We start from the raw sequence: 24,810 nt of genomic DNA, 5'->3' as shown, positions 1-24,810 counted from the left end.
CAACACTAACAACATTAGGCTGGATTACCTGAGGCCTGCTGAGAAATCTCCTTCACCACAGGCCTCACACATCCCCGATGCTCAACAAAACAAATGAGCTCAGTTATTTGTATCCTGTTTTTGTTGCGAGACATAATTCACACACAATCCTGCTGAATTATTTGTTTCATAATGCAGCAAATGTTTTCAATTTGAGATATTTGGAATATATGCAAGTCCTGGACTCTTCTTCTATGAAGCCCTGCTGTTGTTTTGAGGTGGATTAGCATATTGTGGATAAGAAATGTCTTGCTGAAATGTGCAAAGCTTTCTTTAAAAAAGGCATGGATGGGAGGACGTGTTGTTCTAAAACCACAATAAACTTTTCTGCATTGAAGGTGCCTTTCCAGCTGTGTAAGCTGCCTGTGCCAAATGCACCAATGCACCCCCATAGCATCAGAGAGGAAGGCTTTTGAATTATGTGCTGATAAAAGGCGGGATGCTCTCTCTCCTCTTTAGTGTTCTCTTCGTAGTTTGTCACAAACTGGTGAACCGCTGCCCATCTTTACTTCTGAGAGATTCAGTCTCTCTAAAATCTTTTCATGCCCAGTTTCTTACTGACTTGTTGTTACTAAATCTAAAAATGCTCCTTTAGCTTTTTCTTATTTTAATCACCTTTACAGCCTTTTGTTGCCACGGCCCCAGCTTTTTTGAGATGCGTTGCTGTCATCAAGCTCAAAAGCTCTTTTCCTGAAATCCGTATAATTTCTTTATTTAAACATTGACTGTGTTTACAATGTTCCACTCAGGAAAAAACATGGATTTATGAAAGTTGTAAATCATTACATCCTGTTTTCATTTACATTTTACACAACATCTAGACTATTCTGGATTTGGGGCTGTAGACAGAAAAACAGATTTTGGAAGAAGAATAAAAATTTGAGGGTCTGTTTGCTTGGCTTTAAAACTGTTTACAGCTCAGCTCTCGCCTGCTTGCGTGTGAGGTGGTTCGGGATGATGGAAAGGTTAGAAAGAAGGAGACAGACTGAGAGAAATAAGGGGGACAAGCAGGCTGCCAGACTTCAGGGTTATATAAGGACAAGAGTTGACGACCGGGGAAAAAAAACGGGCAAGAAATGAAGCTTGGAGTCAGTTATCCTTAATGACACGGGGAAAAGTGCGGAATGCTGCGCTGACGCAACTTTCGGGCAACAAGTGTGTGATGAGAGTGAGTGTTCGAGATTAAAGTGGTCAAAGTGAGGAGAGGCAGTGAACGAAAGAAGGTATGTTTGGTAATGATAGGTGAGTGCGTGTGAGTGGAAAAGCTGAGAAAGAGAGCTGTAACTTGCTGACGTAACAGTTACTAAGTGTTTCCATATAAAAGGCCTGTGAGCAGGCGCCAAGCAGCCCTTTGCATACGTCTGGTACCCATCAGCCTCTGTGAGAGGGAGGATACACACTTTGACACCCACACACACACGCTTGCTTACTTACAGACTGGCAAACCATGCTTGTGTACAGAAATTTACATAAACTTTTCTGCCAACACTAAATATGAACTTTTCAATTTTTTTGTGTATCTATGAAATAATACTTATGAACATCTTGCAGATACGTAAACAGACATGTTTGCCAATATTTTTATATAAGCACATAAAGGCAAATGTGCAAAAGCACATGCTAATGCTTGCATATTTAAAGCACTTGGGAATAAATATGAGTATAGAAGATTCAATGGGAGCAACTTAAAAAAACTAATCTCAAAAATTATTTTGTGGTGTGTGCAAAGAGTGCTTTAAAAATGTTATACCTCTCTACTTCAAAATGTGATTTATCTGTCTAAATAAAGGTTGAATTGAAAAAAAAAAGTTGCTTAAATGGAAGTTTATGGTTAAGTGCAAACAGAAATACAGACTGTAACAATTCAGGTGCATCTTGCGCAACAACGAGCAGCAATATCACAATATTTCTGTTGGAATATTATAATGTGAATGTGAAAAAGATTTTTCAAATTGATTTAGCATGAACTGCTAAAAGGTTAAAGTTTTTTTTTAAGTTGGCTTAGCATGGCTTGGACTAAATATTAGCTCATCAATTCAGGGAGAATAAAACTGTTTCTCTAAACGTTATTTGTTCAAAGCCCTATCTAGAGCACATAAGATATTATTCTTAACAATGGTTGAATTATCTCTTTATTTCATTGGGTTTCATGAACAAATATAACTGTGTTTCATCAGCATAACAATGAAAAAAATTCCCATGCTGTTTAATAACTTTACCTAATGGAAGCATATATAAGGTAAAGAGTATTGGTCCAAGCAAAGAACCCTGAGGAACTCCATGACTAACTTTGATGTATGAAGAAGATTAATTATTGTTATTGCATTCAGAGTCCCATTGCTGTTTTTTTCTCTCTAAATACAATAAATAAATAAAAAAATTCTATTATTTGTTCGACCATGATTTCCATCAAGTACATGAAAAATATCTAGGAAAGCATTTAGAAAATAATTTCCTTTGCTTTTTTGACTGTACCTGTAGTGTTTTGTGAAATTAAATGTGGATTAACATTCTGATGGACAAAATCTGACTGAATGTGGTCTCTTCACTCAAATTCTGAAAATCTTCTCAAATCAAGGATAAAGTTCTTAAATCACATGTCTGTATGTTTATAGTGGAAACTGAAATCTTTATTGGTTACTTTGTTTTCATAACCTCTTCAAAATTTAGTCAATGATTTTCCTTAAATTCTTCTTTTTCTTTCGGCTGTTCCCCTTTCAGGAGTTGCCACAGCGCATCATCCCCGTCCAGTCATCTATTTCCCTTAAACATTTCTCTTTATTTGCATAATTTGACCAAATACAAATAACATCCACCTGATTTGCATGCATACACATAGAAACATATCACAAATCTGGATAAAACATTAGTTATACTTCCATATTTGTGTATCCTGTATTTACAATTTGTATGGCTTTTCTCCTTCAGACATGCACCTGTATTGTACCACATATAATTAAACTAATTAAACCAGAGCACAGAATCACTCGAGTCAGTAAATATGTATGTGATAAGAAGCAAAACAAGGAAAGAGCTCTGAAATATTCCATCAGAAAGATATTTTGGGGAACATTAGCAGCAGGAACCCTGCTCAGAAGTGCAGACTGCAGCACAACAGGAGAGACTGCAGACGAGGCAGGTTACCTGAGATGCAGATCAATATAATTCAAGCTTGGGGCACCTTGAAAGACAAACACACTCTCTCTCTCTCTCTCACACACACACACACACACACACACACACATACACACACAAAGACACAAGGAAGAAGCACACATTGAAAGGATTATCCGGTATGATCTGGAATACTCACACCAGCATGGCGGATACAAAGCTTGCAGTAGAGAGTCTGAATGAAAGAAAGGGGGGATTTGCTTTGCATTTCATTGAGATGGTGGTTTTATCTGAGGGGAATTCCCATGATGGTCCTACAACACAGAAGAAAACTAGAGGGGCTCAGCTGGAGAGCCTGGTAATACCATTACCTCTTCCCACTTATTCAACACAATGAAACAGGTTGAAGGACAGCTGATTTTGCAGTCTATTTGTGCTTATGTGTATTTATTTATTTCAGCTATACAGATTTTGGCTGTCTAGGCTTGATAAAAAACAACAAGAGAGTTGTTTTTTTTTTAAGAGAGATGTTTAATGGTGTAAGGTGAAAATCCAGTGTGGCATCATGAAACTAAAACCCCACTGAGACGATGTACTGAACTGTTTGCCTGCTGCTGGATATGGGCACTGTTTTTATTTTTTTATTTTGGGAACATCGTTGTATTCTGGGTCCTCTTGGGGAAAATACCTCTCTCTCGATTTTTTTTCACACAAATACACAGCACTTATCTCATGCTCCCATACCCTGGAAGCAAAAGTGCTGTTCAAATACATCGCATCATTGGCAAACGCTGCACCATGACCAGTCGAAGTGCAACTCCTGCGTCCACAGACTGACACTGCTGAGGAAGAGCTGGACAGGCAGAGAAACACCTCAAACTTCTGGTGTATTTATATGTGCTGAGAAGAAGCAGGTATTACACCAGACAGTCTATGGAGGTGAGCGCAAACCAACAGCTGTGTTGCTTTTCTCGTCAGGAACTGTTTTTTTTTTGTTTGTTTTTTTTGGTAGTTCTTTATTTTTATTTTCAGGTTTATTCTCTTTTGAGTAAAACAAATGAGTACATAAAAAACAAGTGAATGAGTTTTATTAATTGGAGTTCCTTGTGTCAAATTCAGAATTGAATTCAAAATCTTACTTCTAACCTACAAAGCTCTCAACAACCTAGCCCCATCTTATATTGCAGGTCTTATTGTTCCATATTTTCCTAACAGAGCTCTGCACTCTCAGACTGCAGGCTTACTCGCAGTTCCTAGAGTTTTCAAAAGCAGAATGGCAGGAAGATCTTTCAGTTATCAGGCTCCTCTCTTGTGAAACCAACTTCCAGTTTCTGTCCATGACGCTGACACATTGTCCAGTTTTAAGACTGGGCTTAAGACTTTTATTCTTGATAAATCCTATAGTTAGGGTTGCCTTGTTATGCTGCTTAGACTACTGGAGGAAAAAATGAACACATTCCTTATAATGAATTGTTGCTATTCAATAGTTTTCATTTGATACCATTTCCATCTTAACGTGATTTTTGACCTGCCATTGTGTATCTGTTCCTCCTTCATGTCCTCTCGAACCCAGCCGGTCGAAGCAGATGACCGCATGTCCTGAGCCTGGTTCTGCTAAAGGTTTCTTCCTCATGAGGGAGTTTTTCCTTTCCACTGTTGCCTTTAAACTCAAAGTAGTCTGCTCCTTAGATAATCAATGTTAACTTATTTTTCATATATATGAATGTTTCTGTTCAGTGCCGAGTTCTGCAGTGACTTGGTGCGATATAAATAAACTGAACTGAATTGTGTCAGTCTGCATCCTTTACCACCTCTGTTCACCATGACACTGCTATATTTTGCATTTACTGAAGAAAAATAAGTATTTGTGCTTTTTGTTAATGGGTGAAAATTAATTTATTATGCAGGATATCACCCGATTCAAAATTCCTTAAAAATAATTTCTGTTGATGCCGTTTCGTTGGACTTCAATCAATCACAACAATCTGTTTTTAGTTAAAAAATTTTCAATAATGTTAAAGTTTAAAAAATAAAGTTGCAATCTCAAATTCATTACTTTGGAATTATGATGATACCTAAAGTTAATTAGTCGTACATATGCATTCGATAATTGTTTTCTGCCAGCTTTATTAAAATCCAATCAGTGAGTCATGAGATGTTTTGCTAAAAGACAGAACACCACAACAACACACAACAACAACAATAAAGGAAGGCAAGAGTTGTATTTTGTAATTTCTGTATTTTTGTCTTATTTTCACAAAACATGTACAGGGGAAGGAAAAGCCTTTCAATAGAACCTGAGGTATTTTTGCATCAAGCAGCCTAAGGTATCAGGATTTCATAAAAAAAAAAAAAAAAAAAACTCATCTAACTTCATCAGTGTTCTTAGATGGTTGCTATTTACATAATAATAACAATAATAACAATAGTAATAATAATAATAATAATACAATAACAATTTAGCAAATGGGACAGCCTGCATCATCCGTGTTACATAGCATAAATATTAATTGCAATATTTTGGAAAAATTTCTGGAGGAAGGGGAGAAAAGGAGGTTGTGTGAACCTCAGGGAAACACAGGACTTGATCTGAACTTGTAGCTGTAGCAGCATAAGGTCAAAGGTCAGAGATAGCTAAAGATTAAAGCTAATCAAGGGTCGAAGAAGAAACATGAATTACATCATAAATAAATAACCATCTCGCACCAGGAGAGCAAAGTTGTGTTTATTTTCCTTCCTTTTCACCTCAGAAGTCAAAGATCCTGATTTTTCCGTCAATGGTTTTATACTGTTTTGATCAAAGCTTTGGAGATTTGTGAAAGAAGAACAAAAAACTGATGGAGAGATGTTATGGACATGCACTTTGCTGATGTACCGTGTACCCTGTGCTGGGCTTGGCTCACTAGATCCCCTGAGAATGAACAAAAGGGTGTATGGGCCCGTTTTTGATGTGTAAATGCAAGCGTAAGGGTATACAGTACGATGTAAGAGTGTGTTGTCTGGTTTCAGGTTTGTTGGAACGTCCTGTAATAAACAAACTGATGCTGGCTCGGAGAAGACACTCTGTGCACATTCTCATATCCTGAACTTGTGAATCAATGCATCTGTTTGCATACAGTTGTTGTCATGCAAGTCTAACTGTATAAGAGTGATCAGAGTGTGTATGGCTATCTGCCTTTTCTGTGCACAGTCAAAAATAAAAACTAAAACAGTCATTTTAGTCAATACTTGAGCCCTCGATTAGACAAAAAAAAAAAAATCCACGTTTTTATGTTTATTTTTTAGCAAAATGGAGATAAACGAAAAACCTCTCGTTGCCTGGATGTGAGTAGTAATTGACAACCAAAAAGCAAAAGAGTGCATCTCAAAGTCAAATATCACTCTCTCCAAAGAAGAAACAGCACATATTGCTTGCTTGAATTTGTTAAATGTGTGTATTTGAATGTGTGTTCATAAATACCATACAGCAATTAATAATAATAATTCAACAAAAGAAAAGAACTGAATCCACAAAACATTATATTATTTCTCATTACCAGAATGAAGCAATACAATAAATTAAAACTATAACTGAACAGAAGTTCATTAAAATTGCTATATATATATATATTCATATTGTATATATAGTATTTGTCTGTCTGGAGTCAGCCTTTCATTTGCATGCTCACTGATGATCGTGGGTGGTGGCTGGGTTCAATGGGAGGGAGAATCCCCAAACTTCAGTCCTATCACGCAGGAAAAAACCCTCTGTGCTTTTTTTAAAGAAGGTAGGGAGGTGGTTATCCATCAAGATGAATCTTTGAATCAGTCTTTTTGTCAACAAAATGCTGAAGATTCTTCATTATTAGAAAGCAGTACCGTCGTTCTGTGAAAGTTCTTAGGATCGCTCCACCTTGTGCTGAGAGGATGTGAGAAGACTGTACTGTTAAGGAGTCCACCATTGTCGTCAATGTTTGCAGCATTTGGGGCAGGTTGAGCCTCAGGGGAGGTGGGTGGATGTGGCCGTGCATGGTTCTGAGGCTCTCTGACACAGGGGTGAAGCATTGGGAGGGTTAAAATCACAAGCTACACTCCCACTGAAGCACAGTACATTTGACCACAGGCAAATAGTTTGTCTGAGCTCTGTCAAAATTCAGGGAATTCTATACATTTAGGATGCAAGGATGCAACATGACATTTGCCTGGGAGTATTTTTTAAATCAGTGACAGAGCTCATAGACATTTAAACACACAGTACCAGCAGTCAACCCCATTTACCTCCCTCTTTCTGAGGCTTTTCCTCAGATTTCATAGAGGTGTTCAGAATGGGTGGTTTTAGCTAAGCAGCACATCTGAAGCTCTGTCTGTCCAGGCTGTCCTAGTTTGCTACCTTTTCACATTTACTATCAGCTCACAATTGTCCTTCCCTCAGTTGGAGTCTTTAACACTGAGTGAGTGGAGCACAAAAACGTCTTTTGTTCCACTTCATAAGTTATCTTCTTGCACTCCCTTTGAACAGGTCCATGTTGGCCTCCAAGGGACAGCTCTGAAAATGCCCCTTATCTGTCAGGACACCTCAATGATCTCCATACTTCCAGAGAAGCTCGACTGCTTTCCAATCTTCCCCAGTTCTTCTCTGGATCTCGTCTCAGAGATGCCCTCATCAAACTCCATCTGACAACTGCGTCGCTTGAACTGTTTTTCAGATGAAGATGCACTGTTGGTCACTGCTGATGATGACGTTGAGTCCCAGTGGTCTCTCTGTGTCTGTGGTGCCAAGGACTTCTCCCGCTGGGATTTTTCTCGTAACCTTACACTTTCGCTGCACCCAAACGCCACATATGCTGAGCTGCTCCCGAACCTCTGTGATGACTCTTCTCCCCTTCCATCGCCTCCTCCCAACTCCATTGCTCCCTCACCACCTTCCTCTGCACCAAAATGCCAGGGAGCATCTGTGGTTGGAGTAACCGGAGTAACTGGAGTGGTAGCCTGAACAGTGTCTCTGTGTTTGGTCCACATGGCCTCAGACCCCACAGTGGGCAGGGACGGTAGTGAGAGAAGCGCAGACCCCTTTAGGTTGTCATCCAGACTAGGGCTCTTGTGGTCAAGCAACAAGCTGAGGGACTGAGGAGCTTGGTTTGTATGGGTGTGGACTGGAGAACTTCCACAGTTGTGCTTATTTTTCCTCCTTGATCTGGATGAGGAGGTACCAGATCGATGGACTCCTTCATTTCCACCAAGCCCCAAACCTCCTATGCTTCCCCCATTGCTTGGCGAAGGGAATGGAGAATCATAAGAGCTGGGGCTATCTAGGACGGGTGACTGAGAGCAGACCCCATTGGTGGTGCCTGATCCAGGGCTGTCAAGTTTGCAAAGCTTGGGGATGTCTTCAGAATGGTTGGGTGCCATGCTGGGGCAGTGCATACTGTTAGGAGAATACACTGACTTAATGTCCAGGGAAAAGGAGCGTTTGAGCCTGTTAGTGTCCACAATCCTCTCTGCAGAGAGGTGCAGACCGTTGAAGCCTTGCTGGAGGGAGGTGGGGGATGGAAGCTTGGGTTCTGGTGGGATGTGCGTCTCTGCCCTGTTTGAGTCAAAGTTGGTTTGGTGACCATTCATCTCGAAACCTGTGGTGACCCCGTTAATCTCAGAGCTTTGTTTAGTGTTGTTTTCAGAGATGTTGTCATCAGTGGTTAAAGCTTGGAGTAATCGTAGACCCTTCTCAAACTCCAGCAACTGACCCAGGAAGTTAAAGTTTGGGGATATGGATGGTCTCCTGTCCTTTACAAACCTGGAAAAAGACAAAATAAAATAAGTCATATAAAAACCATGAAAGCAGTGTTGCAATGGTGAGAGTGCTACCAATGGTAAGTGTTTGCATCGAGTCACATCTGAAGATTTACTTTAGGTGACAAAAGTGTGTGCTGGGAACTAACTTAGTGCTGCAAAACTACATAATACTCTGCAAATAATATCCTGACAGGGCAAAACAAACCTTACAGTAAAAATGCTGCTACCTAGCAACAGCCTAACAAAGTCCATTACACCAAAAATATTTCTTTCAACACTCAAGTCACCTTCCTGTTGGGGTTGGAGGTGGGTGGAGGTAAGCTTACCTGTAGGCATCATCTGATGATAAGCCCATTGTCTTCATGATGTATGCGATGGCAATGGTTGCTGAACGTGAGATTCCTGCCAGGCAGTGCACAATGACTCTGCAGTTTGACACCTTTGCTTTGTCTGTTGGGAAGGAAATAGGCAAGTATGAATTGATGCATCTATCCACAAATACACACAATACTGTACATCTTTGACAGGTCTTCTTTTTAGAAGAGGGCCTCTGGAGACAATCGGTCTTTAACTAGAAGAGTGAAGGGAGCCTGACATCCTATAACTAGCTCTATTCAAATGCAAACTGTATGTGGAAGCTTCTTAACTGTGACAATGTGTGGATATGTTGTATTAAATATCGCAGCATTCTTTGACACATAACTTGAGATGAACCCACTTCCTTGTAAAGACTCCTCCCTCAGTGTCTATTGTATTATAGGCTGTTGTTCTTCATTTTCAATTTAAACACAACTGGAACTTTTTTTTTTTAAATTGCTGTTTCATACCTATGAATTCATTCGTTTTGTCCAACCAGGGAAGCAGTTTCTCACAGTAGCTGTCGTTAACTGGGATGCGCATGAAATGACTCTCGCTGATGAAGTCTGGCTTGGGACAGGTGTTGCTGGCATTTAGCACATAGGTTATCCCATTCTGAGCCATCAGATCCTAAAACAATTTGAAAAAGGGGTGTAAGGTCATGTGTTGTTGCCAGGAAATGTTTTATAAAATGTGACGCCAAATAAATTGTACCTTATTAAGAACGTCTTTTTGTGAACCCAGGTAAAGGTGTGGCAGAATGCGAGTGAGTCCTACGTTAGCCACTGGCAGACATGGCTGGGACAAGCTCATTGGCAGAGCAGTGGCTGGCTTCCCCTCACACAGGCCAGGGAAACAGGAGGAGAAAGCTGCAAAGCCTCCTGCAGGGAGAGACGAGAAGACAAAAAATAAAACTGTTAGGTGCACTAATGATTTTCCATGGAACAGTCACATAACAGTGGAAACTCTGCAAAGGCTCCCATGAACGCATCATGAGCACCGCACCACCATTGGCATGGCAGACATGCGCTCAATAGACATTCAGAGGTTGAATCTGGGCTGCAATGTCTGGGAGAAACAGAAGCAAAAAAAAAAGAAAAGAAAAAGAAAAAGAGAGGCTCTCTGTGCTTCTGTGTGCAAGTTAGGTTGACTGCTGGATGACCAGGAATGTGCGTCTGGCCCTTTAAGAGGCAGGCGGCTCCACTTTTGACATATGTGCATGTGTGTGTGGCTCTGTTTCCTGCATGAGCTCATGTCCTGTAGCAGAGCATTGCGTCAGGCTGAGGGAATGAAAGAGGCCACAGGTGCAGGGCCAGGACAGAAGCTCAGCAACATCCACTGACAACTGCACACACACACACACACACACACACACACACACATTAACACAAAGAAATGTAGTAAAGAACATATGTTTAACGTTCACTGTGGTTTTAATGGTCTCTCCACCTAATGCTCACATACATTCATCATTACTCTGCAGTACTGTGGTTGTATAACTATAGGGTAGGAAAGAGTGCAAGGATTTAGGGATGAGGTGTGTGTCTGTGTGTTGTGGAATAGGTAATGACCTCTTATTAGAGAAGTGTTGAAGGGAGAAGGGTGTGCTTCAAGGAAACACTGAGCCCCAGAAAGAAGATTAGAACCTAATCTGGGTTCAGCCCTGCCTGACCCAATCTGGGACAAAGTGTGTGCACTAAACTCACACTTAGAGTGAGAGTGACACATGACATCACTGTTCAAAAGTAGCACACACAGCACTCTGCACACAGGGTCTGTTGTAACACAGCGGCACAATTCATGCAGCAATACCTGGCTGAGACTCAAATTCCACAACACAAACAATTTCAACATAATTTGCAGCACATCTCCAGCAATGGTTTCCCTTCTTGGTAAATAACTGACAAAATAAGAAGTTGTGCAAGAGTTCAGATACGATAAGCTTTTTGAAGTCGTTTCACGACAGCACAGCTTCTGAACAGTGAAATCATCGTGAACCAGTGCTATTCAGAGCGCGCTGTCCCTTTAAGAGCAAAACGAAGAAGGCCTGTCTGTTTCCAGCTATTAATGGCAACCGACAGAGCGATGACATCAGTGCTTCACACGGGGGTGGAGAGAAGGGTGGTTGCAGAAAGAGTACTGTAATCAAATAACTTCAGAGAAAAACCCTAATGCAAAAACTGAGGGAGTGCTCCTGCGCCAGCGTGACTTTGTGACCTAACCTTTTTGAGCTCTTTAGTGTTTCCTAAACAAACTGTAGTTTACTCTACACTTCCACCAGACGCACACTGGTGAGCCATAGTGCAGCGCTACATCATCACTAATTGATAAAACATGAACCAAGGGCTTGTTGAAGAATTTATTTTTGGTTTATCGGTTTCCAGGCAGTTTTTGTTGTTGTTGTTGTTATAAAATATAAGCAAGCACACACAAAAAAAGTAATATCTATTGTGTCTGTTTAAGGACATGCTACATTCCTGGAAGCAGTTAACAGGAAAGGCCTCATGTCACGCAGCAACTATTTCCCCTTTTATGTAAAGACATTGTTAGAATTATTGTTAGAAGAACTGAAGACAGGATGTTCCACAGCGCGAGTGGCTATCGCTGAAGAGAAAGTGTGTTTGCATGAATGAAGGGATGTGAAAACATAACAAGTACTCCTCCTTTGCCCTTTTTTATCTTTCAGATTAATAATTACATTAGTGATCAATGCAGCAGATCCGATTTGGTGTTAAGTAAACATTTTAAAGAGTGGAACGTGTGACTGAGGGAATGAGTAAGGGGTTACTGGCATAGAGGAAGATGAAGTCTAAGATAAGAAGCAGAATTAAGTGTTTGTCTCTGTTTTCCAAACACCTTCCTGTAATCAAAGCTTTACACGGCCAGAGCTAATGGGCATTAGTCATAGAAAAGATAGTGTGTTATTGGTCCCTTGTTGCCTAAACCTGCTCTGGTTGAGGTTGCCATGACGACAAGAAAGTACGGTGATGTTGATGACAACTGGCTCAACTTGTCGCTCCGAGTGTTGTCAAGATGGGTGGGGAGGATAAAGGGCATATAAACATGCTGATGCCCAGCGAGTACCAAAAAGCCCAGAGACATGGCCTAACAATGATGGCATGTGTCCCTTCCAATCTAAACAAACTGTACAGTCATACTGAAGTCACAGAAAATACCCAGTGACACACAGCAGCCCAGCTGTCTACAAGGATGACATCAGCAAGTCAAACAGGGAGAGATGAGTTCACCCTGATGTTAAAGTGAAACGCAACTTACCGCAACAATTACAGAGAAAGACAAAATCTAAATGTACTGCACTCTGTTCCACAGAGAACATTTGTGTTTCTTTTACTAAGAGATAAGAGATTGCACAAAAGCAAAAAGTCAAACGCTTAAAGTCGTGAAAATAAACTAGAACAGGAAATGACTAACCCAGTTCTGAATGCATGCTGTAAAATATGTAACAAATGTTCAGGCAGAAAGAAAGTACATAACCAGGAAAAAGGGCACCATGTCGCCATCGGCATCCTTTTTCCGTCCTTCTCTGCCCACTTCATCATTTATGCAACCGATTATTTTCTTCTGCTGCTCTGCCAAAATGTAGAATCTAGGCCTTCTTTGTCCACCAGTACTGAGTCCTCTCTCTATGTATAAACTCTGATAACTTGGACCCTGAATCATTTCTTTATTAAGGATCTATGCTGGCATAAGAAAGACATTTTCTACACCTTGTTTAGACAAGTATTTTAACTGTTAAGGACTGGGTATCTGAGTCAAACTCAGGATTTTCAGAACTGTACAGCAGAGGAAGTATCGGGAAGTTTAATGCCAGTGGAAAACCCAGAGATAAAGATTCATGCAACACCTGCCTGACCGTTATTTAATGGGAACTCTGCTGTTACATCACTGCCACGGGTACAATTGACTGTCTTGTCAATAGAGACTCATCCACCCTCCCCAGTGAGGGTGCTTCAGCCTCTGTAGCTTTCAGCTGCCTTCTTTACCTTTAATGAAGAGGAGGGAGGGGGGTGTACATAAATACACACGCACCACAATAGCCAAGAAGGACATTGATTTGCCTGAATGACTGCCCTGCACCCCTCTGCCGCTTTCCTCTGTGGTACACATCTAGGGAGACATGACGCCATCTCTGTGCCCCTCCAGCTGTCCCCTCCACTGTGAGGGGACATTAGCATCTCAATGTGAGCCCCCTCAGCCTCCCAACATGACATCATTGCACACATGTCCCTCTCAGCTACACAAAGGCTGTGCTGAAGCAACGCAAGTGGGTTTTTTGTGGGTTTTTTTTAAGATTCAGTCAAAAAAAAAAAAAAAAAAGGAGACTGACAGAATACGAATGAAGCAGCAAGATGAGGTCATTGTTTTTCATCCATGGTGTCAGCTTTATGACGGCATATGATTAACATATTTTGTTGATGGTTAAACTGTTTATTGTTGCTGTATCTCTGGACAGATAGCGGGACTGTGCCACTTTGATCAACTGCTGTTTCAGCAGTGTTACAGCAATAAAGGCCCATAAATGCGTCTATATTTTAGTTTGTGTTCACAAGTTGATTTTCACTGCTACGTGTTAACATCACTCTGTACCTGTGACATAGTTCTATTCTTATCTGATGAGGACAAATGTGTGATTTTTTTTTTTTTGTCTCCGCTGGCTGTGTGAAGCTAAATGGAGTGCATGTGCACTAAGTGTGAAGAGTGGCAGGTGCACTGAGCTGCCAACTTAACAGCTTTAAACCACTGCTCTGATGTCACATAAAGGGATTTTCACCTCTTATTCTTCTATATTTTAAACTCAACAGGATTAATTATGATGAATAGCTAAATATGCATGACTTTTTTTGTTGGATTTTTAGTCTGCATTGTCTCATCGCTCAGTGAAATGTTATGTTAAACACCTGCAGTGCACCCTGCACACACATTGATAACATCATCTCCACAAGACACCATTCTGCAGAAGAGTTGAGCAGAGCAGAAGATTGAGAAAGAGCCTTTGTACCAGCTTAACATCTCAATGACCACAGGCTGAGAGAATATGAGCTCTATGTCATACTGTGGGTCATGGCTCTCAATCTTTCCCCTGAAGCTATTTTCTCTCCACTCTTTCCTCTTCGTTGCATCTCATCTTCATGATGTCATCCCTCCACTACCCCCGTTTTATCCCATTCTTTTTCTGTAAACACATTAACTGAGAATACATGCGGAACAATATGCAGATTTGGCTTTATTTCTGCTCTTTGTAAATTTGCTATTTATTTGGAAATTATCTTTATAATTCACTTCACGCCGACCTTTCCTTTACAGTATGAATGGCCTGGAATACCTGAGGGTGCATGATGCCTTTGTATTCATATGCAGTGCATTTTTATCCTTACAGAAGGAATATTCTACAAGTTTGCAACTCCAAAATGCATTTTTAAGAAATATTAATCTTAAGCATGCACACCTGACACAGACCTGTATCCTATGTCTGCAAAAAAAGGATGCTCTAGTTATATTTCTACTTTCTCCAGGTGGATACACACCTCTGAGCTCCCTTCCCTGCTTCATCCGGCGGACTCTGATCTTTAGCCTCATGTCTGTGTCCTGCAGATCTGGCCAAAAGCAGTCCTCTGCTGGGGCGATCACCACATCCAAAGGCATCCCCCTCCACCAACACAAACTCTGTTTCACGCACAGATGCAGAAATGTTCCGGTAATTCTTCAGGGATGAAACGACCCCTTCACCAAACAAAAATATCAGAACAAACAAATAGAAATGTTCTTCCTAAAAGGGGCAATTGAGTAAAGCCCCCCAGGCTGAGAGTAAAAATTAAAAGTCCACTCTGGTCCAATAATTGCTTCACTGTCCAGGGAGTTACAGGATAAAAAGAACCCCAGACAACCGAATAAAAGTCCAAAATGTCCTCAAGTCAACATACCGCCAGTCTCGTGCAACAACCACAAAAATTCCTAGAATGCTCCTAGGTCAATATTTAGCAATTTGTGGTTTTTGGAAGATGGGTTGCATCAGAGGGAGCACGAAGAAACAAAATACAGAGTAGCCTGTAACATCTGGATGTAAACAGCAGCTGTGATCCGCCTGCAGCTGGTTTACAGAGTGTCTGTGTGTTCCTCTGAGCGCTCTCTCTGTCTCTGAGTCCAGAGCCAGGAGAGCAGCCCACTATTGTTGTTCTGATCCTCTCTCCTCGTCTCTGATTCGCTCCGTCACCGGCTCACACTCCTCCCTCTCCCTCCTCCTCTGACTCCCTCTGTTAGGGGAACGACGGAGCCACACTCGCTCTTCAAGCTCTGAGGTTGAATGAGCTCACTTGCCGTGAGCTCAGACTCTAACCAACATCCCGCCTCCTTCTCCTCCTCTTCCTTCTCTGCTGCCTCCGTCTCTTGTGGAGCCAGCGCTCCGTCATAGCTAATATCTAAGGCACGTAACCACATTCCTTACTCATCCAGCAAGCATGCAGCCACCTCAGGGGCCCAGCTATGAAGCAGATCTGGGCAGAATGGACGCTAAGATGAAGCCATCAAGCTTTTAGCACAAAAACAATGCTTTTAAAAGGTCTGTGTTGTCCAGCCAGAGTAAAAAATTTGCTTCCATGTATGACAAAATAGTTTTCAATACATGAAAAGATTTCCAAATAATCCATATTAGAATAAAACGGTTAGCTTTTGTGCAAAATAACCACTAAACGTTGAAATTATGTATTTTTATCTTGATGTAATGGTTCAAAGCCCAGTGCGTCTCCTAAAATACTTCAAGGATTAGGATTTTGTCAGTGTGTTTACAGACGATGTTCCTCCAAAGGTGATGTAATGTGTGTAACTTCATAAACATTTCCTGTGCTGGTGGACGTCTAATGTTCCTACGGACAGTGCGTTCTCATTTTAGGACGCAGTGGTGAAGAGCAGAGAAGACGAACAGTGAGATAAACTAAAAAAAACAAAAGATTCAAAAGCAAAAAGAAGTCAGCTGATGATAAATAGAAGAGAGGCAATGAGGCCAAACAAGTTTGTGGTATTCAACAGTCATCCATGGTTCTCTTGGTTCTTTAGTATGGAATGCTAAAAATTTTGATCATGTCACAACATATTTATCAAAACTACAATGGATGGCTGTACATTTGTTCCTCGAACATAACTTTTACTTTTACCAATCTTGGTATGTACATTTGATTACCGTATTTTTCAGACTATAAGGTGCACTTAAAATCCTTTAATTTTTTTCAAAAATCAATAGTGAGCCATATAATCCAGTGCACCTTATGTATTAATTCTGGTTGTGCTTACTGACCTCAAATCCGTTTTATGTGGTTATTGTGAATGAGTTGAATAAAGTGATCAGATCTCTCTTGAAAATGAGTCCCTGAGGCTCAGTGGGTTAACCTGTATAAATAAAGGTTGAATGAATCAAAAGTTTGACTTATCTGACTGTTTTGTTTCGCTTCATGCGCCTTATAATTCGAAAAATACGGTGCTTTTCTAAACAGTGCTTAGATTTTTGTTGCGTTTGTGCAAGCTTTTGCACAAAACCAAAGTTGGAGAACACAGAAAGGTTAGTTAAATATTCCTCCAGTCTGTTTGGGTTCTGGCCGATAACACACTGATTCCATTCAAACCAGGTCATATGGACCTCAGGCACATTAAGTCACTGCTCAGATTCAAAGGAAGACAATTAAGAATATACAAGATGTCTGGAGAGGAGGCCAGCTGCACGCTGACTGACCTCATCTCATCATTGTGGACCCCCCTACACATGATCACACACGACTGAGGACACAGCCTTACGTCACCCCCTCTGTTCAACAAAGGAGATGGACACAGAGGAAATGGGTCGCATTGATTTGATGAGCTTTGTGACAAATGCAGATACGGGGAGCATCACATTATAAATCCCTCATGCACACAGACTCACCTTTGTAAGACAGACTTGCACATTTTCTCCACCTGCGGAGTGATGCTTCACGATGGTGAACAAAGATCACTATTAAACACCCTGCTCCGTCACTCCTCTGTATGGGGCTCAGTCCTTGAGCCTATAAATTAGTTTTACACCCCGCAGCAGTGAAAGCCAACAAAACCAGAGTCTAAGCTTTAAAAGATGGATGCTGTTTTAAGTGTCTGCAGCAAACACCCCTCTCCTCCTCCTCCTCCTCGTACGGTCCTCAGGAGGAGGCTCAAAATAGTAGATGTGTTAATTAGAGAATTACGGCTACGTTTCTATAAATGACAGCCAGCCTTTTTTATTTACTGCACACATGTGCCAGGATAGTCACACTGAACACCCCCTCCTCTAAGATGCCTTGTTGGATTTAGAGCATGTTTTTAATGGTGGGGGGGCTTGTTGCTGGGACAACGCACAGTTTATATACACACATTTATAGAGAACAACCAAAACAGATAGACGGTGGAGGGTGGGGAAGATGGAGGTAAAGGGTAAAACTGAGAAAGTTGTGCGGGTTTTAAAACAAGGAGGAGGTCAAATTATGTCTTGATGAGATGTTTTGATATTTGGCAGATTAATGGTAAAAAAAAAAATCATGAAATTCTACTGTAGCATAAAAATGATGAATAATGTGTTTATTAGGTCACACAAATGTGATAAGTGCTTCATACGGTGTAAAAAATGTTTAATGCCTCCTTCACTTTTTTAACTCTTTTACAAATGTTTGTCTAAGTAATAATTTGAGAAAATATATTTAAAACCAATTTTTAATTTTGAATGACTAATGCAGTTTAATTAACAAATGTGGTCCAATAAATCTGATGAAACCATGAAGGGCAGAGCAAGAGATTTTTATTTGTAAAATGTAAAAAAAGACCATTCTTTACCTATTAAAGTTCCACAGATTTACAGTACAATTGTTCAAGACACATTTTTTACAGACAATTTAATATGCATTAATAAAAATATATTTGCATAAAACTAGGATAACTAATTCCTTTTTTATTTATTTGATAAACTACAAACACCTTAAAATAAAAAAGTAACTTTTTCAAAAATTTTCCCCCTAAAGTTAGCAAATAAATAATAAATTAAGTATGAAAATATTTTTCATTTAATGTTTTGTCGCAGCCTGTCTCCTGGTTTCCTTCCAGCGGAGACAGGCAGCGACAGGAGCGTCATCCGACACCGCAGATCATCTGTCAAGATATATCTCAGGAAAGAGAGACGTCATCCTCTGGATCAGGCAGGTTAGGGTGATGAGTTAATGTGTGTGTTCAGCTTTCAGTGTGGACCTTTGTGTGTGTGTGTGTGTGCAAAGTGGAGGATGAATGGTGCAAAGGTGAGAGAAAGACAGAGGACATTCCTGCAGGAGTTAGCAATTTATTTACTCTAAATACATACATGCATGAGTGCAATGTTTTTTTCTTTGTGTGTGTGTGTGTGTGTGTGTGTGTGTGTGTGTGTGTGTGTGTGTGTGTGTGTGTGTGTGTGTGTGTGTGTGTGTGTGTGCGTGTGTGTGTGTTGGTAGTGCTGGTTGTCAAGGGATCAGTAACAGGGCTGCTCTTGCAGTGATGTAATGCCTACAGGAGAAGGCAGCTGCCATGCCTGGGGGGTGAAGTAGTCACCAGGGGAGATAGAGGGAGGATGGATGAAGCAATTGAAGCTGGGGTGGGGGGTGGGGGGGTGCAACTGGAGGAAAGGGGAATATTAGAATGAAGGAGTAAAGGCAAGGAAAAGGGGGTTCTGCTTGAATTAACAGCCATGTCTAAAATATTGTTGATGCCACAGGAAGTGAGTAAAACATGAATAATTGTACCGTCACGTGACTGACACCTCCCTTTGTAAATTAAAAAGTCTGTTTGCATGTTGTTGTCAGGTTTGTACAAAAGCAACACGGGATTTCTAATTTCCAGTTACTTAAAGTCAGCAGTGGTGACATGTTTTAAAGAAAATATGATGTTCTATGAACAAACATGAATGTGAGTAAGAATCACTTCCAGCAGATATTTATCGAGTTCTCTTCAGCTGAGATCCCTTCATCCCTTTGTTCTCCTTTTTGTCTGACTTGTAAACTGATCCTTGATCAGATAGAACAAAAATAGTTATGAAGGTAAAAACACCAAATTGAGCCAAGAGAAAATGGATTTAGATGTAAATATCATGCAGGATGAGGGCCCACAGATGGAGCTCTCATTATTCCTTCTCGTTTGTTCATGCATTAAGTGACTTCATCTCTCTCTGTGCAGCCTGATGGGCGGCTTGCAGACCCCCCTGCCCTCCCAACAACTTAACCCCCTGGAGACGCTCAGCACCCGCAGCTATTTCACCAGTAAATCTGTCACGCAGGCAAGAAATAGTTTATGTACACACATATACACACTCAAGCACATATACAAGGAAAAGAAGCTATCAAACTCACCAAGGGGGGCTCTCAGGAGCAGACGGGCCTTCATAAACCAGATGAACTACTTAAAAATCCCAGCTGGGGGTGTTCGGTGGCGTGGTTTTGTATGAAGATTGATTGAGGCTTTTATGAAATGCTACCATGGGCAGCTTTTTTCAGCTTGTATGTTAAGTTAACCTTTTGTGAGTGTGTAAAGGAATGTAAATTTCATCAAAGATGGAGGGGGGGGGGGGGGGGGACAGCGAACAGCTATGTTGGTTATTGTTGCACACACGTGAGACTGAAATACCTGCAGACAGCTTGCGTTAAAACAAATAATAAAACTGTGTTCAAAACGAGTGCACGCCACTCTCCAAGTTGATTTCCCCAGAGGTGAGTTTGTCTGCAGAGTTCCACATGAGCAGAACAAATGGGGGGTTTCATTCTAAATGCTAACAACCTGAGCTGGGGCGCACCGGGTTTCCTTTGGCGCCGACGCGCTCCTCACCTCTTCCTCATTTGGGACGGTCTGACACATGGAGCAGCAGCATCACAGCTGCATCGCTCTGATGGAGAGGAGCTGACAGCAGACCAGTATAATGAGCTTGTGCTGCTAATGCACGCGGGCCGACAAGCTGGTCTCAGATCAGCTGAGTGTTAATTAGCTCCGATCAGAGCAGCAGGAAGGCTGACACACACACAGAGCCATCTGGTCCTCCGTTAGTTCAGCGTCCTCTACTGCCTCGACTACGTCTTGGAAACAGTGAAAAAGGTGCCAGACCGTGACGGGTGTCTCTGTGAACTCTCCGTGATATGATTAGTTTAATATTCTTTAAAACAGCAAATCAACAGCATAAATCTGAGTCAAGGTGGTTTCAGACCTCAAATACCTTTTAGTAAAATGGTAAATGGACTGTACTTATAGAGCTCCTTTCTATCTTATCAAGATACTCAAAGCTCTTTACAACACAATCTGTGCCTTCATTGACTCATTCATACAGCACTCTAGTAGATCTACACAAAGAATAATCAGTGCTAGATCACGTTCATACACCGATGGGACACATGAGGCAATGAGGGGTTCAGTGTCTTGCCCAGGGACACTTCAACACGTGACTGTTGGTGGGTTCGAACCCCCAACTCTTGCATTGGAGGACGACTGCTCTAACCACTCAGCCCCGTGCTTTAGAAAAAAGTTTCCGCCTAAATCTAAGAGAGAAGTCGTTTTTCTTCTTGAACAAGAAGCATAAAGACGTTGCATTCCTTGAAGGAATTCACATCACCGGCTGTCTTTCATGACAGAATGCCAGACTGAGGTCACCTGATGTTCAGAAGTGACAGAGTTGGAGCCGTTGTGGTCATACCATTAAAATAACGTCATGAGCAAAGACATGCAATGCTGCAACATGTCACTCTCAAAGTATGCACTGCAAATGACTTACAGCTACGATCATGTCACATTTTATCTACGTTACATAATCTAACCTAAATCTAAGATTGATTAGCTGTGGCAGCCATCTTAAATTGGATATATGCCCAAAACAATCAGTTATAGATGCACATTTAAGGATTATTCTCTGTAAATTTGATTAAATCCTCTCCAGTGTTTTATTTGATAATTTATAACGGACAAACTGGGTTGACTCCAACAGTTAATGCAAAAGTTTTAAGCCAAGGTTTTGCACAATGAGCAGCTCATCGAGTATGTGTTATAAATGACTCTCAGCTACTACCACACCAAATTTCAGCACAAAATCTGTCAAACTGATTGAATTATACTCAATTTTTGTGTTTTCCGAGTTCACTTGGCTGTGACGGTTATCTCGAAATGTATCTTGATTGTGTGTGGGTGTGTGTGTGTATAAATGTGTCACATCCACAATGCTGTGGTGACATCATGCCGTCAGCCACAGAAGAACAATAGAGAAGTGACGTGATGCAGTGAAAGGAACTGGACAAGCCGTTTGTGTTTGCACTCTGCCAACGCCTACATCAGGCTGTTGCACATCAGCTGACTGTGAGATTTCCTTTGTCAAATTAAAACAAAAAAACTTTGAAAAAAAAAAGGCACATTTTTAAGAAATGCATTTCTATGTATCCATGCTGAGTTCTCTCTCTAGGCATCTCCCTTTCACCCAGAGGAGTCCTGATGTGTCTCCATCAGAAGCAGGAAGTAGTTACACAACAGAAAGGGGAAGTGGCGTCTCTGTTCTGGCCCTCATTAATGTGTGTACCTGTTTGCGTATGACAGTGTGTATTTATGTGTGTGTGTGTGCGTGTGTGTGTAGATGGGGAGATAAGAGGAGGACAAGGAATGCTCACAAAAGTCCGCATTCCTCAATCTGAAGCTTCTGTGGAAGTCCAAAATTAGACTGGTGCTGTTGTAATGGAAAATCTCTTCACATCCATCAACGGCTGCAGAGCCAGAGGTCCAACCCAAATGTTTCTGTTATCAGCGTGTATTTACAGAAAACAAACAAACAACACAACACTGGTAAACAAAGCAAAAATGCACAAGTTTAAATCATTTACTTGTTCCAAACAGGTACTTTTAGCCGTTTCAGACCATGTTTAGCCTACTTTAGATGTCCAAGAAAAATATTTTTTGTACTATTGAAGGTACATGGCAAAGTCTTCTAAATTAAATAAATAAATAAAACAACAGCAGTGACTGAAAATAGGTCAACAATGATGACAACCATGAACAAGCTGTTTGGGATGGAGACGTTTGACAGTTTTCTTGTTGGCACACGTTGGTGCTCAGATTTTGCAGCAACGTGTGCAGATAAAATGATTAGATGAAACTAGAAGTTTTGCAAAAGCTGCACATGTTCGACAACTGAGTTTGTTTCTTTCCTCTTTGCATCGAACCTGTTCCAAAAGTGCAATGAAAAGGTAAACAAAATGTGTTTCATTTAGTTTCTGGACAAAAAAACAACAATTTAAAACCTTAATTCTCCATTTTGTGCTCGTTTAATTAGTTGCAAATTCAGTGGTTACAGAAACTTTGCTGAAACGAGTTCTAAAATGGTAATAAATGGCCATTTAATAGTGGAAAGCAAATATCTGTAAATCAAAGGCATGAAAATATATTCAGATGTAGCATGTTGATGTTAAAACGCGACAAATTGCTCCCCCCAGGTGAAACTGTACAAGTCGTTGGATCGATGTTGTTGAACCTGAGTTTACTTGGTATTCAACAAATAGTTCAGTATCATACACCACTAACTGCCACTCTAATGGGACTCGCATGACTCACCTTCCACATGGTTTTCGGAGAGTTTGTTTACAGTGAGTGCAGACCTTTCAGAATATCAACATATTTGGAAATCGACTGGAGTAAATTTGTTCAAACTGCATCATTTGATATAAATCGGGGTAAACTTTTTGTTTGATTTCACAACTAGCGATGAGTAGGTTTAAATAGCTTTAAAATTGAATAAATCAGTGTGTTTATTGTATTCTATGTATGTTATTATTTTCCTTAAATATTGTATTCTGAGACACTGCAGTTTAGAAAAACTAAAAACACCCATAAATAAGAATAAGCCATGAAACATTAAATATTTATGATTTCATGGTGCTATTTATAGCCGTGTTTATTCGCGTGTTCTGCCAAAAATCCAAAAGTAAAACTTTTTGTTCAAACTTACTTTGGTTTACATCTGTGGTGAGGCTTTAATGATAACATCAAATCCAAAAACGTCCATGCTCAATAATCCAGGTATACAATCCAACAATTTTCAGTCAGGTCATCTGGAGAGTTTTTTTTTTTTTCCGAAATGTTTCACCTTCCATCCAGAAGGTTTCATCAGTCAAGGAAACAGTTTCCTTGACTGATGAAGCCTTCCGGATAGAAGGTGAAACGTTTCAGCAAAAAAAAAAAAAAAACTGTCCAGATGACCTGACTGAAAATTGTTGGATAACGTCAAATCTCTAACTATCTTATATTTAACCAATGTAAAGAGCAAATCTGAGCACTTTATTTTCAAAAATTAAGATTTTTATCTTTCTAACAATGGCAAGGGAAAAGTTGAGGGAAACACATTTCATTCTATACTAACCCAGTCTTGGAAATAACTAAGAACAATAATAATAAAATTTTTAAAAAAATTCAGACTGTACAAATGCTGTAACTCAATTCAAAAATCGGCAAATACTTTATCCAGTGCAGAACAAATTTAATTTAAAAGATTGCTAAAAAAAAGAAGCCCCAACTAAGTAAGTACCGGTAAATAAGGAAGCAGTGCTGTGGCGTGCCAAAGATAAAGTGCATCAAAGACGGTGCAGTGATAAACAGGAATCCACCATTGTTCCAGGGAATGACGCTCCAACAGGAACTGCTGTGGGCAGTCCGAGCACGCAAGGAATTCAGTGGATGTAGGCTGGGAATGGGGAGGATAAACTAGCATAATTATCAGCTTCTCCTTTCCCTTTTCAAAATCCTTTTGGAAATTTCCACTCCACATGTGTGTCAGGCTCATCAGCATGAATGCTGTGGTGGTAAACTGACGGCACGGCACAGAAAAAGCAGAGCCCTTGGCCCAGGATCACGAGGAGGTTTGAGTTATGAGGTGCTGATGGGGGGTGAAGCGGGCCCTCGGTTAGCTTAGCTGTTCAGCTTCAGCTCCTGTTGACCTGATGTGTTGACACTGCCTAGGTAACGGTTTCAACAAACTATTTTTATCCCATATTAGATGGATGCACAGAAAAGCTGTGCAGAGATGTTCAAAAGGCCTGCAGATAAGATTTATTAACCTTTATTTAAGCAGGCAAATCCCACTGAGATCACTGATCTTTTGCAAGGGAGGCCTGGGCCTGAAGGCAATCTAACATTGTAAGAGCATGAAGTTTTGCACCGTGAACAGATTGTATGCACATTACAAACTATCTTATATTATTCAAAGAATTCTACAGACTTTATTTATATTTTAACATTAAAACTATGTGTGCGTTTCAATTTCGCCTCACAGCTCTTTTTTATACAATATAAACTTCTTGTTGCTGCTTTTATTTTTTTATCAAATACGTCTAAACTGTGAACATTCAGCACAGATTTCACCTACACTGAACTTAACTGGCACATCAAGAAATTACCTGAAATAGTTGTCAGCTTCCCGTGAAACACTTCTAAGCCCATTTACTCTGTGTGTGTGTGTGTGTGTGTGTGTGTGTGTGTGTGTGT

At 40.6% G+C, this 24,810-nt stretch overlaps 2 protein-coding genes across 2 annotated transcripts in view; both read right to left on the bottom strand.

The window, feature by feature from the left end:
- Positions 1–6,747: 6,747 nt before the first annotated feature.
- Positions 6,748–15,192, bottom strand: LOC119416214 (dual specificity protein phosphatase 8). The gene is made up of 5 exons (XM_037683417.1): positions 14,826–15,192; positions 9,994–10,160; positions 9,750–9,909; positions 9,249–9,372; positions 6,748–8,923 (listed from the first exon to the last, which is right to left on the bottom strand). The coding sequence occupies exons 1-5, from the start codon at positions 14,941–14,943 to the stop codon at positions 7,699–7,701; spliced, it is 1,794 nt and encodes a 597-aa protein (XP_037539345.1). The 5' UTR covers positions 14,944–15,192; the 3' UTR covers positions 6,748–7,698.
- A 315-nt stretch (positions 15,193–15,507) lies between these two features.
- The window catches only part of LOC119416012 (dual specificity protein phosphatase 8), a 30,217-nt gene continuing 20,914 nt past the window's right edge, over positions 15,508–24,810 (bottom strand). The window contains exon 3 of the mRNA XM_037683182.1: positions 15,508–15,716. Within this exon, the coding sequence (XP_037539110.1) occupies positions 15,508–15,716 (209 nt within the window). The remainder of the gene's footprint in view (positions 15,717–24,810) is intronic.

The sequence above is a fragment of the Nematolebias whitei genome, chromosome 10 (assembly GCF_014905685.2).
Source record: "Nematolebias whitei isolate Nwh7 chromosome 10, NemWhi1, whole genome shotgun sequence".
Taxonomy (NCBI): domain Eukaryota; kingdom Metazoa; phylum Chordata; class Actinopteri; order Cyprinodontiformes; family Rivulidae; genus Nematolebias; species Nematolebias whitei.
The sequence above is the reverse complement of the archived record's forward strand: the minus strand, read 5'-3'. Positions and strand labels throughout refer to the sequence as shown.

Excerpts from the sequence above, each read along its gene's own strand:
- LOC119416214 (XM_037683417.1), bottom strand. The coding sequence starts at position 14,943 with ATGCCTTTGGATGTGGTGATCGCCCCAGCAGAGGACTGCTTTTGGCCA. Across the intron at positions 9,910-9,993 it reads AAAAAGACGTTCTTAATAAG|GATCTGATGGCTCAGAATGG; the intron begins GTACAATTTATT and ends AAATTGTTTTAG. Across the intron at positions 8,924-9,248 it reads TCATCAGATGATGCCTACAG|GTTTGTAAAGGACAGGAGAC; the intron begins GTAAGCTTACCT and ends GTCTTTTTCCAG.